The sequence below is a fragment of the Nannospalax galili genome, unplaced genomic scaffold (assembly GCF_000622305.1).
Source record: "Nannospalax galili isolate Female #2095 unplaced genomic scaffold, S.galili_v1.0 scaffold257, whole genome shotgun sequence".
In the NCBI taxonomy this organism is placed as follows: Eukaryota; Metazoa; Chordata; class Mammalia; order Rodentia; family Spalacidae; genus Nannospalax; species Nannospalax galili.
In genome coordinates, this window is record NW_008340854.1 from 4156777 (window position 1) to 4176850 (window position 20074).

Genomic DNA, 20074 nt, shown 5'->3' on the forward strand with positions numbered 1-20074 from the left:
ATTACTTGGCATGGTCTCAGAAGAATGCAACACATATTTAACATAAAGTTAGGCTAAAGGACAAAGTAAATTCATAGATAACACTAGGGGGGAACACGCTAGCAGTAAGTAACAATGACCATGGTCTAATTACCAAATTATACTTTACATATGGAGCAAATTCGCTAAAAATTGACTCAAACATGCTTCTTGTACTATGAAGTACATGATTTGGATTATTCTTAATAAAAATAACATATTTAACAGAAAATTATTAGTGCTTGTCTAAACATTAATCATTGCAAATATCTCTTATGATACTGAGACCCAGAACTGAAGAGAGCACTAGAAAAACACTAGGAGGCTATTAACCAAAAATGTTGACAGTAGTCATCTTTACAAAATGGACTTACAGGTAGTTGTCATTATCTTGTCTCTTTTTGCTTTATTTGAATATTTAGAACTGTCTTTATCAAAGTTATTGGAAAACCCCAAACTATGCCAAATAAATTTTTTCTTTTATATTTATTATTATTTTATGTGTATGCATGTATTGCCTGCATGTAAGTGAGTGCACCTGTGTCGTGCAATGCCATGGAGGTCAGAAGAGAGCTTCAGATTCTCCTGGAACTGGAGTTAAGGACAGTTGTTTGCTGCCAGGTGGGTCCTCGGATTCAAACCCAGGTCTCCTGCAAGAATAGTCAGTGTTCTTAACCACCAAGCCATCTTTTTGGGGAGACTGGTGAGATAGTTCAGTGGATGAAAGTGCTTGCCATCAAGCCTGACAACCTGAGTTTGATCTCCAGGACCCACATGGCAGAAGGAGAGAATCAATTTCTGCAAGTTGTCATCTGATCTACTCTCTCTCTCTCTCTCTCTCTCTCTCTCTCTCTCTCTCTCTCAAATAGTGCAAAATAATAAAAAATTTTAATTAAAAAATCTTGAATATACATCTCACTGAAGAACAGGTCTAAAATGGAGATGCACTCACCAACTCAGGAATCTTTTCAGATGGATAAAACATAGTCTTGATAAAAAGAATAACAGCTAATCCAGATGTGCTCTGAACAGTCTGTAGTAGGTCATCTATTTGGCAGAAAAAGCAGAGAACATGTGTGAAAGGATGGAGAGCCTGGTACAGTGCAAAGAACAAATGCTTTGGGGTCAGACAGTCCTGGGTCCAATTTCTAGCCTTACTATATCTAACTGAATAGATCCCAGACAAGTTATTTAACCTCCCAGAAACTCAGCTTTCTCTTCAGGAAAATAGGAACTCTAACTCATATCTGACAAGCTACCATAAAGCTTAAAAGAAAATGAACTGAAAGGCTAAGCTCAGTACATACTCAGTAAATGAGAATCCTGCCTCTCTTCTCCAGCATCTGCTCTCATTCTCTCTGCATACCTACTAGCATACCACCAATGATGCTGCTGCTGTATCCCAACCCAACAAACCTAATTTTTCTTAAAAAGCTTTTAAGGCTTGTGTGAAAAACTACTACACCTATGCTAATTAGAAACTTTGCTGTCACTGTGCTCAAAATGATTAAACAATTTTGACTTATTATCCTCTTTTTGTTTAGACAAATATTAGCCTCTGATGTGGTAGTATACACAAGCCAAACTAAGAAGTATGACAGAAACCATAAGTTAACTATTAAATACCCATTCTGACCTTCATCACTGATTTAAAAAAAAAAACAAAACTATAACTGTGGGTCCCTACATGCCTAACCAAAGGCAGGATACTTATTTCCTTCTTTTTTTATTTTATCATTTTTATTTTATGTGTACGTGTGTATTGCCTACATGTAGGTAAGTGCACCTGTGTAATGCAATGCCTGCAGAGGACAGAAGCGGCTGTTGGAGCCCCTGGAGCTAGATGGAGTTACAGTTATTAGCTGCCATGTGGGTGCTGGGATTCAAACCTGGGTCTTCTGCAAGAACAACTAGTTTTCTTAACCACTGAGCCATCTCTCCAGCTCCCTTTCTTTTCTTTTTTCAATATCTTATTATTTTTATTTTATGAATGTTTGCATGTATGTAAGTGCACCCATGTCATGCAATGCCTGCAGAGGTCAAAAGAGGGCATCAGATTCCCCTGGAACTGAAGTTACAGATGGTTGTTAGTAGCCATGTGGGTACTGGGAATTGAACCCAGGTCCTCTGCAAGAGCAGCCAGTGTCTTAACTGCTGAGCCATCTCTCCAGTCCCTCCTCAATCTTTCTTGAAACTAAAGGCAGCCATGGGAGAGGGTTCATATCAATAGACTTAAAAGTCCTTTGAATTCCTTTGTTTTTATGATTAAAGATATAATTGGCTCTTCTGCCCTAAACAGATATATGATGTCTACAGCTACAGCAGATAGACAGATGCCAAACGAGGCAAGAAGCACATGGGTAGAAGCCAACGCACTCAAAATGCCACAGCAAAAAGGCAGAAACTGGGACCTATAGTACCTATGGTGTCTGCAGGAGTTCTGAGTGACCTGACTCTGAATTTCTTATGTGGTATGAGAAGATAGGAGCATTTGCTTACATTCCTGATGTTCAGTTTTCTGTTACTTGTAGCTAGACACCTTACTGATACAAGAAGCTTAAACTCCTAAAGAATGGCATTGATTAAATGCCAACTTTTTAGAAAAGATGCTCTCTCATATTAAAATTGTTGAGTTCTCTGTATTTTACCAAACTCCTTTATTTACAGATTGAGAAATATCCCATTTAAAGGGTAAATATCCTCTGAAATTTTGTCTTGATCAAAGTGATTAGTTAGGGGCTGGAGAGATGGCTCAGAAATTAAGAGTGCTTGCTGTGGGGCTGGAAAGATGGCTCAGTAGTTAAGACCACTGGCTGCTCTTGCAAAGGATCTGGGATTGAGTCTCAGCACCCACATGGCAGCTAACAACCATCCATAACTGCAGTTCCAGGGGCTCTAATGCATTCTTCTTACCTCTGTGGGCATGGCACAACATGGGTACACTTGCATACATATAGGCAATATACTCACACAAATAAAATTAAAATAATAAAATATTTTTTTAAAAGAGTGCTTGCTGTTCCTGTGGAGGACAAGTCCAGTTCCAGCACCCATATCAGGTGGTTCACAACCTCCTGTTAACTCTGGCTCCAGGGGATTCAACACCCTCATCCGGCCTCTGCAGGATACACACACACACACACACACACACACACACACACTTCCAAATTCTTCTTTAAAAATGTAACCAGAGTGCCTCCCTACCCCAATTCTCTCATTCACCCCCACCCCATCCCCTACCATAGGCGGGCTCCAATTCCTTCAGCTCAAGTCTCAAGACTAGCTTCCCAAGCCAGATTAACCAAGCACCCTACCACAGATCCCTAAATCCTCACCCAGGTAGTCCTCTCACCACCAAATTCCCAGCCCCCAGATCAGGCAGACAGACCTGCTCAGTCAGGACTCTGACCAGTCTACTACCCAGCAAGAACTTGAAATACCTATCAATTTGTCTTCCATACTAAAACAAAAAGTAACTAAGTTACATAAACAATATTAACAGAACCAAAAATTAAATTAAACAAAAGCAGAGTAGAAGTTTCTGTTGAACACATAACCAACAAAGAACATCCATAAGCCCAAACGGCAACACAAAAACACAAACAATATGAAAAACCAGGAAAATATGTCCCCAACAAAACCCATGAGTCCTACAGAAAGGCACAGCATTGAGTATCATCCTGTAGAACCCCAGGACGCAGAATTTAAAAGCACAATCATAAACATGATCAAAGAAATTTAAGAATAAACACGCAAAAATAACTCAACTCAAAGAGGAAAGGCATAAACATTTGATGGAAGCCCAGAATATACAGATATGCGGCTTAATGAGATATCCAAAAAAAAAAAAAAAACATAACTTGAAAGACGAATTCACTAAAGAGATAAAAATAGACGAATTCACTAAAGAGATAAAAATAGTGACAAAAACCCAAATTGAAATGAACACGGGACTGAAAAACTCAATAAACCAGTTAGAAACAACAGGAGAGAAAGTCTCACAAGCAGAATGAATGAAATGGAAAACAAAATATCAACACTAGAGGATAAAGTTGAAGATCTGGACTCCTTAAGCAAAGATTATGAAAACTTCAAAAAAAAACACAAGAATGGAATACTCAGGAAATGTGGGACAACATGAAATGACCAAATCTACATATTATAGGCATACAGAAAGGAGAAGAAACTCAAACCAATGTCATTAAACAGATCTTCAATAGGATTATAGAAGAAAAAGTCCCTAAATTAAAGAAAGACATACCTATAGAGATTCAAGAAGCACAGAGAACACCATTAAGACATGATCAGAACAGAAAGTCCCCACAGCATATCACAGTAAAAACATTGAGCTGAAATGAAAATAGAATTTAAAAACTCAATAAGTTTGAAATAACAGGAGAAAGCCTCACAAGCAGAATGAAAGAAATCGAAAACAGCCTGGATGACAAAGTTGAAGAGCTGGACTGCTCAAGCAAAAACTATGAAATTTTTTTAAAAAGGAACGGAATATGCAGGAAATGTGGACAGCATGAAAAGACCAAATCGATGCATCCTAGGCATATAGGAAGGAGAAGAATCTCAGGCCAATGGCATTAAACAAATCTTCAATAGGATTATAGAAGAAAACGTCCCTAAATTAAGAAATAAATACCTACAGGAATTCAAGAAGCACATAGCACATTAATCAGACATAACTAGAACAGAAAGCTCCCATGGCATATTATAGTAAAAACATTAAATGTACAGAACAAAGAGAGGGTACTGAAAGCTGCTAAGAAAAACAAGTAGTTACGTATAAAGGAAAACCCATCAGAATTACTTTTCAATGCAAACTATGAAAGCCAGAAGAGCCTAGAACAAAGTATTCCCAGTTCTAAACAACCATGGATGCCAAACCTGAATACTTTATCCAGCAAAACTATCTATCAAGGTCGAAGGGGAACAGAAAATTTTCCATGACACAAATAGGCTGAAAGAATTCATGTCTTCCAAACCAGCACTACAGAGACTACTTGAAACAATAGAAAGGAACAAAGAAAGGAGTATGCCCAAGAGGCTACATAAAGAAAATAAAGGTGTAACAACGGAAACACAAAATAGGACCACAAACGCAAAGAAATTAAAATGACACTATACAATACACATCTTTCAATAGTAACACTAAATATCAATGGCCTCAACTCCCCTGTCAAAAGACACAGGCTGGTGCAATGGATCAAGAAAGAAAACCCATCTTTTTGTTGTCTTCAAGAAACTCACCTCACCTTCAAGGATAGACACCATCTTAGTATGAAAGGATGGGAAAAAAATATTCCAAGCAAATGGCCCTAAGAAGTAAGCAGGTGTCACAATTCTAATATCTGACAAAATAGACTTCAAATTAAAACTCATCAGGAGATAAGGAGGGTTACTTCATTCTAATCAAAGGAACAACTGACCAAAAAGATATTACAATCATGAACATTTATGCACCAAACTCTGAAACACCCAATTTCATAAAATCAGTAGTCCAGGACTATAAAACAGAGATTGACACCAATCAGTGATAGTGGGAGACTTTAATACTCCACTTTTTTTTTTTTTTTTTTTTTTTGGTCTTTTTGAGACAGGGTCTCCCTGTAGCCCCAGCTGTCCTGGAACTCACTATGCAGACCAGGCTGGCCTCGAACTCACAAAGATCCGCCTGCCTCTGTCTCCCAAGTGCTGGGATTAAAGGTGTGCGCCACCATGCCCAGCATTACCCCACTTTCTTCAATAGACAGGTCTACTGGACAAAGAATAAACAGAGCGATATCAGAATTAAATGACATACTATAAGAAATGGACCTAACAGATATATACAGAATATTCCACCCAACCACCAAAGAATACACTTTCCACTCAGCAGCTCATGAAAGTTATTCTAAAATTGACTACATTCTGGGACACAAAACAAATCTCAACAAATGAAAAAAAAATAGTAATTCCAGGCCTTCTATCAGACCACAGTGCTATAAAGCTTATAATCAACAGCAAAAGAAGCTCTAGTAAATACATGAACTCATGGAGATTAAACAACACATTCCTGAATCATGAATGAGTCAAAGAAGAAATTAAAAAAGAAATAAAAGTATTCCTGGAACAAAATGAAAATGGGAACATGTAGGAAGAAGTGTGGCCTGAACAACCAGCACATACATGCTGCAAATGCGCCAAAAACATCTGGCTGAGGCAAACCTGTGTTCTGCCAAAAGACAGAGATGGCTGACGTATGGCCCAATACTGAGAGCCAATGAGGAATAGACATGACCTATCAATGGACCAATGGGACACCAGGAGGGGGGATATAAGGGAGCCCCATATCCGCAATAAACGAGTCTGCAGCTGCTCGCACTGCCTGCTTCTCACCTGACTCCTGGCGTCTGTGTCAAGACTCCGCGCTGACTCTACCCCCGCCCAGAGGGCCCCAGGACACCCACAACAGGAACACAAAAGCAGTCCTAAGAGGGAAGTTTATAGATCTTAGTGCCTACATCAAAAAATCATTAAGAGCACATGTAAATGACTTGACAAACTTAAGACTCTGGAAAGGCAAGCACCAACCATAAACTTAGTAGACAAGAATAAATAACAAAACTCAGAGCAGGCCGCCTCCCCAGCCTGGTTTGCCACCTCCAGTAGGGTGGGCAGGAGAGGCCAGAGCACTCTCCCAGGCTGGCTTCCCACCAGGCTGCCATAGCAGCCAGGAAGGTGGGCACATGGCTGGAGATGGAGATGGCGATAGAGTGCTGCAGCCCGAGTGCCAGCAGGAACAGACCCTCAAGCTCTTCAAGCATCTGTCAACTAAGCTCATCAACAGCGATGACATGACTTAACTTCTCCATGGGGAGCTGAAGCTAGAGCAGCACTTGAAGAAGGGAGAAGCCCCTGTGGCAGGGAGCCAGTCCACTCCAGGCCTAGAGTGAAATGCACAAGCATTTGACTGCTGCCATGGACTAAGGGTACCTCAAGTCAGAATTCTTACAAAAATCCAATCTGATCATGGCCAAGCTGAAGCTACAGATGACTGAGGAAGCCTACGCTAGCAAAGATGGAGGGTTGTTGGAGGACAGTCTTGAAAAGGACTTTGCCCTTGGGCATTTATGGCATGGTTCCTCAAAATTCTCACAAGTCAACAGCCATCTGGATGATAATGGCAGCAGAGTTACTGTTGCTGCTCGTGCTGGAACGACTTGACTAACTCAGGGGATTTCATGGGCTTCTCCAGCGTGGCCATGGCTGCCTCCCGCCTGGCAAAGCACATGCAAGGCTCTGCTCAGCAGTCGAGAAATGAGTGGGGATCTGCGCAGTGAGCAGGAGCAGAACCCAGGCACCCAGCCATCTTGGGCCGGTCCCCTCTATCCAGAGGATTATATCTGAAAGATTTTAACCAGAGGAGCAAGGTTTGGGGCCAGTCAAATGAAGCAACTATGTTCCGGGGGATCCAGCACCCTGTTCTGACTGCTGTGGGCGTTGCAGGACATGAGTGTACTTATGCAGGGAGAAACACTGCTTGAGAGCCTGAGAACTTAAGGAAAGAGAGAGAACTAGAACTGCGGTCCTCTCCAGTGAGCTGAACTCATGATCCCTTCCCATGAGCTCAAGCTGTGGTTCTTTCCTGTGAGTGAGTATCCTATCTTGAGAGCTGGAGCCGTGGTTCCTCCTGTGAGCTGGAGCTGTGGTCCACTCCTGTGGGCTAGAGCTATGATCCCTCCTGTGGGCTGGAGCTATGATCCCTCCTGTAAGCTGGAGTCATAGACCCTTCCGGTGGGCTGGAGCTGTGATTCCCTGCCTGTGAGCTGGAGCTGTGGTCCCCTCCTGGGAGCCAGGGCTGTGGTTCCCCTCCTGTGGGCTGGAGCTGTGGTCCCCTCCTGTGGACTGAGATCACGGTCCTCTCCTATGAGCTGAAGCTGTAATACTCCTCCTGTGAGCTAGACCTGTGGTCCACTCCTGAGAACTAGAGCTGTAGTTCCCCTCCTGTGAGCTAGAGTCGTGGACCCCTCCTGTGAGCTGGACCTGTGGTCCACTCCTGAGAGCTAGAGCTGTAGTTCCCCTCCTGTGAGCTGGAGCCGTGGACCCCTCCTGTGAGCTGGAGCTGTGGTCCTCTCCTATGAGCTGGAGTCACAGTCCTCTCCTGTGAGCTAGAGCTGTAGTCCCCTCCTGTGAGCTGGAGCTATGGTCCCCTCCAGTGACCTGGAGCTGTGGTCTCCTCCTGTGAACTGGAGTCATGGTCCTCCCCTATGAGCTGGAGCTGTGGTTCCCCTCCTGTGTCCTCTCCTGTGAGCAGGAGTTGTGGTTCCCCTCCTGTAAGCTGGAGCTATGGTTCCCCACCTGTGATCTGGAACTATGGCCCCCTCCTGTGAGATGTAACTGTGGTACCCTCATAATAAATATGGACTCCCAGTCCCAGGAGGGATCATCAGAATGAACTGTGCTGGGTCAGGTGCTCACCCACTATTCAAGATTAATGCATCTTTCAACTCCTACCAGAGGTTTCCTTACACAGCAGATGGTAATTGACAAAGAAACTTACGTCTTTCTAATATGCAGGGAGGAATGGGCTGCAGAGCGCTTATCTCTGGGTGGGACGCCTCTGTCAGGCTTCTGGAGCTCAGGACTTGGGAATCATTGCGGAGGAAGAGGTAGAAATATTGTAAGAGGCAGAGGTGGTGGATGACCATGGGGGCGGGGCGGGGGGGCAGAGTTCTCCAGACAGCTGATAAGTTACTCATATGAACTCACAGCAATGGTGACAGCATGCACAAGTCCTATGCAAGCTCGAGTGGATGAGCCCATGCTGGAGAACAAAGACTCTACAGGCTTTGTTACCCAGAGATAGTACACTGAATTAATTGGGGGATGGGAGGAGGTGGGGAGGCATGGTTGGGAGAAGGGACATAAATGTCATCAAGGGGCTGGAGAGATGGCTCAGCAGTTAAGAACACTGGTTATTGTTGCAGAAGACCCGGGTTCGAACCCCAGCACCCACAGGACAGCTAATAACTGTCTGAAACTCCAGTTCTGTGGGATCCGACAGCCTCTTCTGACCTCTGCCACCAAAGCACAACACGGGTGCACTTACCTACATGCAGGAAATACACACATACACATAAAATAAAAATAAAATATTTTTTAAAAAATAAAAATAAAATGTCATCAAATTATACGCTTTGTCCTCCTAGAAGGAGGGCTCAAGAGTGGAATGTTGCTGAGTGTGGTAGTTAGGGCTGCAATCTTCCTTAAATGAAATAGAAACAAAGAAAACAATACAAAAAATCAATGAATCTAAGAGCTGGTTCTTTGAAAGGTTAAATAAGATAGACAGAACCTTAGCCCAGTTAGCCAAAAGAAAGAACAAATCCAAATCAACAAAATCAGAGACGAAAGGGGAAACATCACAACAAACACCAAAAAAATCCAAAACATGGTAAGGGAATACTTTAAAAATCTATATTCCAGCCCAGCGTGGTGGTGCATGCCTTTAATCTCAGCACTTGGGAAGCAGAGGCAGGCAGATCTCTCTGAGTTCAAGGCCAGCCTGGTCTACATAGTGAGTTCCAGGACAGCTGGGGCTACAGGGAGACCCTGCCTCAAAAAAAGACAAAAAAAAACCCCAAAATATTTTGAGATGAAAAGAAATGTTTGTCTGGAGATGTAGCTCTGTTGGTAAAGTGTTTGATCCCTAGCACTGTATAAATAGGGCATGATGGTGCATGTCAGAAGATCAACATCCTAAACAGACCCATAACAAATAAGGAAATTGAAACAGTAATACAAAACCTCCCAACTAAAAAAAGCCCCAGCCCAATTGGATTCACAACAGAATTCTACCAGACATGCAAAGAAAATCTACAACCAATACTGGTTAAATTATTCAAAAAGATAGAAACAGAGGGAAAACTCCCAAACTCCTTCTCTGAAGCCAGTATCACTCTAATACCAAAACCAGGTAAAGATACAAGAAAAGAAAGTTACAGACCCATATCCTTAATGAACATAGATGGAAAGATACTCAACAAAATACTTGCAAACCACATACAGACACACATGAAAAAGATCATCCACCACGATCAAGCCGGCTTTATTCCAGAGACTGTTCAACATATATGTCAATAAACATGATAAAACATATAAATGGACTTAAAAGACAAAAACCACATGGTCATCTCAATACATGCAGAAAAGGCTTTTGACAAAATCCAACATGCATTCATGTTAAAAGTCCTAGAAGGAGTGGGTCTGGAGGGAACATACCTCAACATAATTAAAGCTATATACAACAAACCCATACCCAACATCATCCTAAATGGAAAAAAACTGGAAGCATTCCCATTAAAATCAGGAACCAGACAGGGCTGTCACTATCTCCACTCCTTTCCAATATAGTGCTTGAAACTCTTGCAAGAGCCATAAGACAAGAGAAGGAAATTAAAGGAGTTCTAATTGGAAAAGAAGAGGTCAAATTATCCCTATTTGCAGATGACACATTATACGTAAGAGATCCCAAAAATTCCAGTAGAAAACTGTTAGAATTGATTAATGCTTTCAGTAAAGTGGCAGGATATAAAAATCAACTTACAAAAATCAGTAACCTTTCTATATACCAATAACAAGCAATCAGGAAAAGCACTAGAGGAAACCCTCCCATTCCCAATAGCCTTAAAAAAAAATAATAATCTTTAGGAATAAACCTAACCAAAGACATTAAAAATTTCAAAATTCTAAAGAAAGAGAAAAAGGAAGAAATTAGGAGATGGAAAGCCCTACCATGCTCATAGATTGGTAGAATCAATATTATGAAAATGACCATCTTACCAAAAGCAATTTGTAGGTTCAATGCAATTCTAATAAAAATACCCATGGCATTCTTCACAGAGCTTGACAAAAATCATCCTAAAATTCATATGGAATCACAAAAGACCCCGGATAGCCAAAACAATCTTGGGTAAAAAGAACAATCCTAGAGGGAATCATCATACCAGATCTCAGATTATACTACAGAACTATAGTCATAAAAACAGCATGGTACTGGCACAAATATAGACACACAGATCAATGGAACACAACAGAAGACCCAAGCATGAGTTCATATAATTTCAGCCACCTGATATTTGACAAAGGTGATAAGAACACACAGTGGAGGAAAGATAGCATCTTCAACAAATGGTGATGGCAAAACTGGATCTCCACCTGCAGAAAAATGAAACTTGACCCTTATCTTTTACCCTGCACAAAAGGCAACCTCAAATGGATCAAAGACCTCAATATAAAACCTGAAACTTGGAAACTGCTAGAAAAAAACATAGGAAGCACCCTCCAAGATATATGTGTAGGAAAGGACTTTTTAAATCAGACACCAACTGCTCAGGCACTAAGGCCAACAATCAGAAAGTGGGACCCCATTAAATTACAAGTTTCTGCACAGTAAAAGAAGCAAGTAAGGAAGGGAAGAGGAAACCCACTGAGTGGGAGAAAATCATCACCACCTACATAACCAACAGAGGATTAATATCCAGAATATATAAAGAACTCAAAAAAGAAAGAAAGAAGAAAATAAATGACCCAATAAAAAGGACAATAGACCTAGAGAGTTCTCAAATGAAGAAATAAAAATGGCTAAGAAGCACCTTAAAAAGTGCTCAACATCCTTAGTAATTAGACAAATACAGACAAAAACCACTTTAAGATTCCATCTTACCCCAGTCAGATTGGCAAAGGTCAAAAGAACAAAAGACTCCAAATGCTGGAGAGGATGCAGAGAAAGAGAACACTCATTCACTGCTGGTGGGAATGCTAATTTGTGTAACCCCTATTGAAAACAGTGTGAAGAAGCCTCAAAAAAACTAAAAATTAACCTACCATACCATCCAGTGATACCATTCCTTGGTGTATTCCCAAAGGACTCGCTGAGCCCTGGGTGGGAAAAGTTTAATATAGGAGTCCTGTCCAGGGACTGACACTCTGTAGACTCTTATTCTCTACACTTTAGCTAGCTGTGGCCTTCTGTTGCATGAGGAAGCTTCACTGATGAAACCTGAGAGATGCATTAGTATTCTCTCTACCCTTTGTTCCATTATGTTGCATGAGCCTTAGGTGTAGAGGTTGCATTGTAGATGTGTCACTTAGGGCTGGGCATCTCACAGACACTTACTTTGAAAGAAGATAGGTAGTGGTATAACTTATCTAAGAGGCACATTGGCTTGGCTTTCTGTTTCTGCAATATTAGCAATTGCTGATGCTTAATGCTACCCTACATCAGATCATTGGGAGTTTACAAAATGGTGATAGTCTATCATTGTATTTTATTTTATTAATTGAAATATTCTCATGAAATTTCTTTTTGGCTTCCTGGTGGTACTGCTCTCCTGAACACATGAGACATAAGGAGAAATTAAGTGGTGAGGCCCACGATGAATAGTTATTGTCATTATTTGAAGATAACACTCATTTATCTTTCTAGATCATTCCTTTAAATTTGGGAACTGCTTTGAAAGAATTTTCTTTCATAGCTTAAAGCCTGTGGCTTTCCAACAATGAAATTACTAGTTTTTCTTCTTTGTACACAATGTACACATTACCATATATATACACACAAATTTAGAATAGTTCTTCAACATTATATCTTGCTGAATTCATACATTTGAAAAAAAATTTTTTAAAGCATTAGACTCATGCAACCCAAGACCTTTCTCCACTCTGAGAGGCTGACAGAGAAATTCCAGATCTCAATTAAATATACTTGAAACCATCATTAGGAAAGATGACTGCCATGCAATTATAACCATAATTTCTATGCTGTCACACTTACCATCACTTAAAAACCTGGTAAAAATGTTCAGCAAGCTACACATACTTTGCCAGATGGGAGAGCTGGAAGCCTTCCAAAGGTCGCCCTGGAAAGTTTGTACTTTCTGTACTAATGTCATTGAAACTCTAATGCCTACCAATAAGTCATTCATTAAGTGTGTTTGAACGATATGATTTCCAGTGAATTTTCTATAAAAAAGAAAAGACATGATTACAAAAGGAAACTCAAATACAAATATCACCACTTCTATCCCTCTCTAAAAGCAACACATTCCTTCACCCCAGGGTCAAAATCAATTTTGGACTGCAATAGACATGCATGACTCTATCTTCCATTTTTATAGACATTCCAGCTATGTGGACACTCACTGAAAACTTCTAATAGTCTTACCTCAACAAACTCCTCTTTCTCAGCCAAAGATTAAACTTACTTTCTGTTTTAGAGCAAAGATAAGAAATTAGGAGCTAGGCCTAGCGGCACACACCTTTAATCCCAGCACTTGGGAGGCAGAGGCAGGCGGATCTCTGTGAGTTCAAGGCCAGCCCCGTCTACATAGCAAGTTCCAGGCCAGCTGGGAACAGGGAGACAGTCTCAAAAACACCCAAAAAAAAAAAAAGGAAAACGAAGAAAGAAGATGCAACTTATAAACCTGAATACTACCTCAATCTTAATTTCCTTCTTCTACCTGGCTTCAACACGCCAAGTGCTCCTGGATTTTCTCCTACCTCATGTTCACTCTTCCTCAGACATCATAACTAGATTGTTCTCTTCTCCCTAATACGACTCTATCCCTTTGCCTCTTTCTCTGGTATGAAGACTGAATGAAAGCTCCAGGCACACTAAGCAGATTCTCTAACAGATATATTCCCAGATCTCTCTTATTTCTTTATGTCAAAGCTCCCCAGGATTCAATCTTTAGTTCTCATTTCTCCATTTAATTCTCTCCCTTGAAGCCAATCTATATAGCTCTTAAACTTCAAACTATATTTCAGGCCAGCCTAAGCCTAGGCTACAAAGTGAGTTTCAGGCCAGACTAGAGGATGAGTAAGACCCTGTCTCAAAAAACAAGAAAAAAAAATTTTAGCAGGTACTGAAACATACACTTGTACACCAATGTTTACAGCAGTATTATGTACAATAGACAAAAGGTAGAAAAAGTCAAAGCATCTATCAGCAAATAAATGGATTACTGAAATATGACATATACACACAATAGAACATTTGACCATTAAAAGGAGTAATATTCTAACAATACACTAATACAATAAACAAGCCACTACATAGATGGATCCTGAAAATATTCCAAGTGAAATAAGCCTGACATGAAAGTAGGAGGCTGGGCTGGTGGTATATGACCATGATCTCAGCACTCAGGAGGCTGAGGCAGAAGAATCATGAAGTCAAGACCAGTCTAGGCTACATAGTGAAACTCTGTCTCAAAAAATCAAAACAAACAAAAAACATTCAATAGACAAATATATATTATATGATTTCATTTATATGAAGTATCATTGACAGGCAAATTTAAAGAGACAGAAAGTTACAAGGGACTAGTAGACAATGTATCTCCTGGGGCTGGAGAGATGGCTCATGAGGCCGAGCATGGTGGCACACGCCTTTAAACCCAGCACTTGGGAGGCAGAGGCAGGGGGATCTCTGTGAGTTCAAGGCCAGCCAGGTGTCTACCTAGTGAGTTCCAGGCTGGCTGGGGCTACAGGGAGACCCTGTCTCAAAAAGACCAAAAAAAAAGAAGAACACTGGCTGTTCTTGCAGAAGACCCAGGTTCAAATCCCAGCACCCACATGGCAGCTAACAACTGTCCATAACTCCAGTTCCAAGGGATCTGACAGCCTCTTCTGTCCTCTGTGGGCATTGCACGACATGGGTGCACTTACCAACATGCAGGCAATACACACATACACATGAAAATAATAAAATATATAAAAGAAAAAAAGACAATGTATTCTTTTTTAAACACACTGAATTTAAGACACCTATAAGATGTCTAAGAACCAACTATGTGAGTCTGCTGAGGAGACATAACTGGGGATCCTAAATATACAGATAGTGGTCGACACCAAAGAAGTAGATGATATTAAACAAAAGGAATAAAAAAAAAAATAAGGATTAGATCTACATTTATGAGATGGGAAAAAAATTAAAAATCTAATTTAAAAAATAAGTTTTAAGTAAAATGGCCTAATGTTAACGGAGGATGGAAAGAGCATCATCTGAAAGCTTTTGAAAGCTTTGTACAGAGACAATGCACAGTTCCAAGTATGCACACATACTCATGCATAGCCATGCAGACACACAGCACTTGCCTGTTTTCTTCCAAGATTTCAATTAAACTCCTCTGCAGAAAATGAAACACTGAAATAAAAAGAGTAAAATGACATCCAGAACTTAAAACTGTAAGCATTCACTTCAGAACCAGAAAACATTTTAAACATTACCTAAAATGATATCACAGAGAAGCAGAAATTTTCAAGAAGGAATACAGTGTATTTCAGCTATCTGTAGTACTCTACCTAGTACCAAGAAATTCAAATGTGGTAGTTCCAAAATGACTCACAAAGTTGTCACCCCTCAGAACAACATAAAATAACAGGACTCACCATTTTTAAGCAGATTAACAATACATGCTCTACCTGTAGGGAAAAAATTAACACTGCTAAGGAGTTTTGCCAAAATGAACATTTAAAAACAGTGATGTAATGACAGATGTTAGTCAGAAAACAGTACTGGAAAAGTACTGGCTTACCCAGGCTAAAATTCTCCATGCAGGACGATATATTGTCAATCACTTTCCTATAAGAGCATAAGTCAGTGGTATTTAACTCTTCTCGAAGATGAAAAGTAAAACTGTCTAAAGCCACAGTTAGAAAAAATTCAGGTAGGCTATTCAGTGAGCTGGAAAAAGAAACAAATATTGAAAATCTGAAAGTTTTGTATTACCATGTTATGTGGGGAGGGAGATGAACCACACAAATGTAGAAACACTGAACTACACCTTCAAAACACAGGCAGAAAATTATAATTTCACACCACCATCAGAGAAATTCCCTGGTCTACCATTTCTCATCTGACTCCCTGGTTCCATTTCACTCTCTCCAATGCTCAGGCTGCTCTCAACAGAATGGCCAGGTGAACAACAGTAAAGCACCATGGAGTCTGATGTTACTTGCATCATACCCTGTGCATACCTTCTCATATGCTTTTTTGTTGTTCATTTTTTGAGACACGGTCTCCCTGTAGCCATAGCTGGCCTGGAACTCACTATGGAGACCAGGATAGCCTTGATCTCACAGATACTCACCTGTCTCTCTCTCTCCAAAGGACTGGCCATATGCTTTAAATCATCTTTAAATATTTCTAATATGGTGTTACACAAATAGTTGTTATACTATATTGTTTAAGGAACTATAAAGAAAACTCTGTACATATTCGGTATGTGAGCTAATGTTGGTTAATTGCAAAACCCATAGATTTAAGGAGCTGATCATCTACCTGTGATCCTCTAACAACCTCAACATACAAGTATAATAAACATAGTTAACAATGACCTACAAGGCCTCTCACAATCCACCTTTCTCCCCTTAGAATTAGCTTTCTGATCGCAACTCAATCCTTGAAGTCTTAGCTTTGGCTACAAGATTATCCTCTGTTCTGAGAATTTACTAAAATCTCTCCTCTTGTTATTTGCTCTATCCAGAACACTCTTTCTTCAAATACCAAAATATCATTCCATAAATCTTGCAGGCCAATCTCACATTCCACCTATCACATGTGAGCAAAGCCATCTGAAGTGACCAATCCTATTTTAAACCGACACCCCACTCTGACACTCCCTTCTCCACTCAGTTTTCTTCTGAGCTCTCATGCCATCTGTTATCCTGTATGTGATATAGATTTGTCTATTTCCCCCTTAGAAGACAGTCCCATTCTAAGCTATTTTATTCATTATAATCCCAATTCCTAGAGATGTGCTTGAAACACAGCAGACTGTCAACAAAAATATACTTTAAGAAAAAGTTAAACGTAAGTCAATGCTAGTCAAATTAAATAAAAATAAAGCATTTTTTATTTGAACAGTTCACTGCATTTCTAGAAGAAATAAATTAGAAAATTGGAATATTCTAAAAAAGAAGAGTTGGGGAGAGATAACTTACTCTTTTATGTAATTGAATCATAACCTATGAGATCGTTCAGACCTACCATGATTAATGCACCTCTCAACTCTCACCAAAGAAGCTTCCTTATGCATCAGATAGTAACTGACATAGAGATCCACACCTGACAAATGTACAGCAAATAAAAGGCTGCAGTGTGCTTATCCCTGAATAGAAAAACTGAATCAAACTTCTGTCTCCCAAGGCTCAGGGATCATTGGGGCGGGGGGGGGGGGGGAACACAGAAAGATTGTAAGAGCCAGAGGTAGTGGATGACCACGAATAAACAGAATTTTCCAGAGAGCTGGTCAGTTTCTCATATGAACTCACAGTGATGCTGAGAACAATGTGCACAAGTCCCATGCAAGCTCAAGCCTGATAGAATCTAAGCATGGATGTGAGGAGGTGGGTAAGAAAAGAAATTCCAACTCTACTGAGGAACTACAGGCAACAGATGGCTGTTGGGAGGGGGAGAGTCAATCTCATTTATGGGTAAGATCCTTGGTAGGCTGGTCAAGCTCCAGTGGACACAATTTTAACTTTATAGGCTTTATTTTTATATGCATATATATATATACATATTTTTTGCACACACCCCATATATATATATATGTATGGGAGTACATGAAATTGGATGGGGGATAGTTGGGGGTCAGATGTGGGGAGGGAATTTAAATTCAATCAAAATACATTGTATGAAATTTGCAAAAATTCAAAATAAATAAATAAAAATGTGATAGTGGTACAACAATAAATATATATAAGCCTAAAACCAATCAAACCCATGTTTATATAGAAATATATAACGTGATTGGGTGCATTCAAATATGTAGGGGAAGTGGGCTATGCAACAGTTTGAGGCTAAGTAGATCCTACATAAAAACAAAAACCAAGTTTGATCCCTATCTTACTTTATACTCAAAACTTGACTCCAGATGGATTTAAAATTTGGATAAGGGACTGAAGAGATGGCTCAGGAGTTAAAAGCACGTACTGTTCTTGCAGAGGATCTGAGTTTGGTTCCCAGCACCCATATCAGGCATCTCATAACCACCTGATATATGCCTCTGCCTCCTCAGGTACTCATATTCACATGCACATAACACACACACAGACACAAACACCACACATATTTAAAAATAAAATCTTTTTTTAAAAAACCGGAAAAGCAAATAATCTTGAATTAGAGAAAGTATATATAAGGCATGAAATGCAGAAATCTATATTTTGCAAAGCATTAAGGTTGGTGATTTTTTTTTAATTTTTATAAAGATATCATGAAGAAAATGAAAAAGGAAAATATTTAGCATATAATCTATATAGAGCAATGATTCTAACAAGACAATGAAAAGATACATAGTAATTAAAAATTACTCAAACTCTAACTCTGCACAGTACTAAATGTTCAACCATGAGCTGGGGGTGTGGTTCCACGAAAAAGCATCTGCCTAGCCTGCAGGAGGCCCTGGGTTCAATACTCAACACCAGGAGAAAAATTCAACAATGCTAATAATCTGGGCGATACAACCTATCACCCCTCCAAGGCTCAGGGATTTTTGCAGAAGATAATGTAAGAGCCAGAGGAAGGGGTGGAATGTCAAGTGAAGTGTCCTCCAACCACAACCACTACACCTCAAGCTATAGTCACACCTCCTTCCCATGCACCTCAAAAAGACAATGGGGAGTCAGTTACCCTGCCCACCCAATCAGTAAGATCTTAGCTGCATGTGGGGGAGGGGCTAAGGATATAGAAGCCTAGAATGCCATGAGGCACCTCTCTCCATTTTGTGCAGCTGTCAGGAAGTCACAGGATCTATATTTGAGTGTGGACTTTCTAGCAAAGCTGTAAATGAGGGGACACCACTCTTCTGTCAATAAACCCGCACTCTTCTATTAATAAACCCCCACCCTATGAACAGAGCTAATGGAAACCATTATTCCACCAAAGTTGACCCCATGTTGGCAAATCTTTTGGTCTTTGATTTCTTATTCCTATCCCCCCCCCTTAAAATTCATTGTATATTTTTTTTAATTATTTTATTCTTATTTTATGTGTATGAGTGTATTGCCTGCATGTATGTAAGTGCACCTGTGTCTTGCAATGCCTGCGGAGTCAGAAGATGGGCATCGGATTCCCCTGGAACTGGAATGGTTGTTAGCCACCATGTGGGTGCTGGGAATCAAACCTGGGTCCTCTGCAAGAGCACCTAGTGCTCTAACTGCTGAGCCATCTCTTCAACCCCCTTTGTGTGTATGTGTGTGTGTGTGTGTGTGTGTGTGTGTGTATCTTTTCAAATGTAACCTGCTTCAAGTTATTTCTAGAAAATGTGTTAAAAATTGCCTCTTTGGAATAATTTTTAAAAAAGAAAAAAAAACATTTCTGTGTAATAATAAAAAAAAAAAAACTATTACCATGAAGAAGTTAGCTTTCAGCAGCACGGCCACAAAATGAAGGTATTTGCTATGGAATAAGGTATATGCTGTGAAATAAATGTTTATAAGGCCCTCAGCTTTATAGACCAGGACTACTATTAACATTCTGTATATCAATCAAAATAGGCAATTTTAGCTTTCTTTGTCTTTTTTAAGTTAAACTGTAACTTTCCAAAGGTAAATCTGGAATTCCTAAGGCTTTTGGTAAATACACTAAAATTCATAAAAGAAAATTTAAAAAAAAAACACGTTTGTAGAGGTTCCATTGTAGATGTGCCACTTAGGATTGGGCATCTCACAGACACTTATTCTCTATGTGTGACCAGTTGTGGAACACTACAGTAGTCTCTGTCCATTGCAAAAAAAGCTTCTTTGATGAGTGGTGCCTGGCATACTTGTCTGTAAATATAAGGATCCATACTTAGCATATAGTAATAAATTACATTTGTCTAGGGGGAAAAGTATACAAAAATAATAATAATAAATAAAATATTTTTTCCATGGTTAAGAGCACTGTCTGCTCTTGCAGAGGACCTGGGTTTGATTCCCAGCACCCACATAGCAGCTATGAACCATCCTTAACTCCAGTTCCAGGGGAATCCGAAGCCCTCTTCTGACCTCCGCG

The 20074-nt window shown here is 40.0% G+C and overlaps 1 protein-coding gene across 4 annotated transcripts in view; it reads right to left on the bottom strand.

Annotated features, from left to right (window-relative positions):
* Nucleotides 1-20074, bottom strand: part of Thada (THADA armadillo repeat containing) — a 408197-nt gene that overhangs the window by 378756 nt on the left and 9367 nt on the right. For all 4 annotated transcript variants that reach the window (XM_029564835.1, XM_029564834.1, XM_008835873.3 and 1 more), the window contains exons 5-9: nt 15609-15757; nt 15463-15495; nt 15169-15217; nt 12845-13032; nt 971-1065 (exon numbers count right to left, since the gene is read on the bottom strand). In XM_029564835.1, coding sequence (XP_029420695.1) covers nt 971-1065; nt 12845-13032; nt 15169-15217; nt 15463-15495; nt 15609-15757 — 514 coding nt within the window. The remainder of the gene's footprint in view (nt 1-970; nt 1066-12844; nt 13033-15168; nt 15218-15462; nt 15496-15608; nt 15758-20074) is intronic.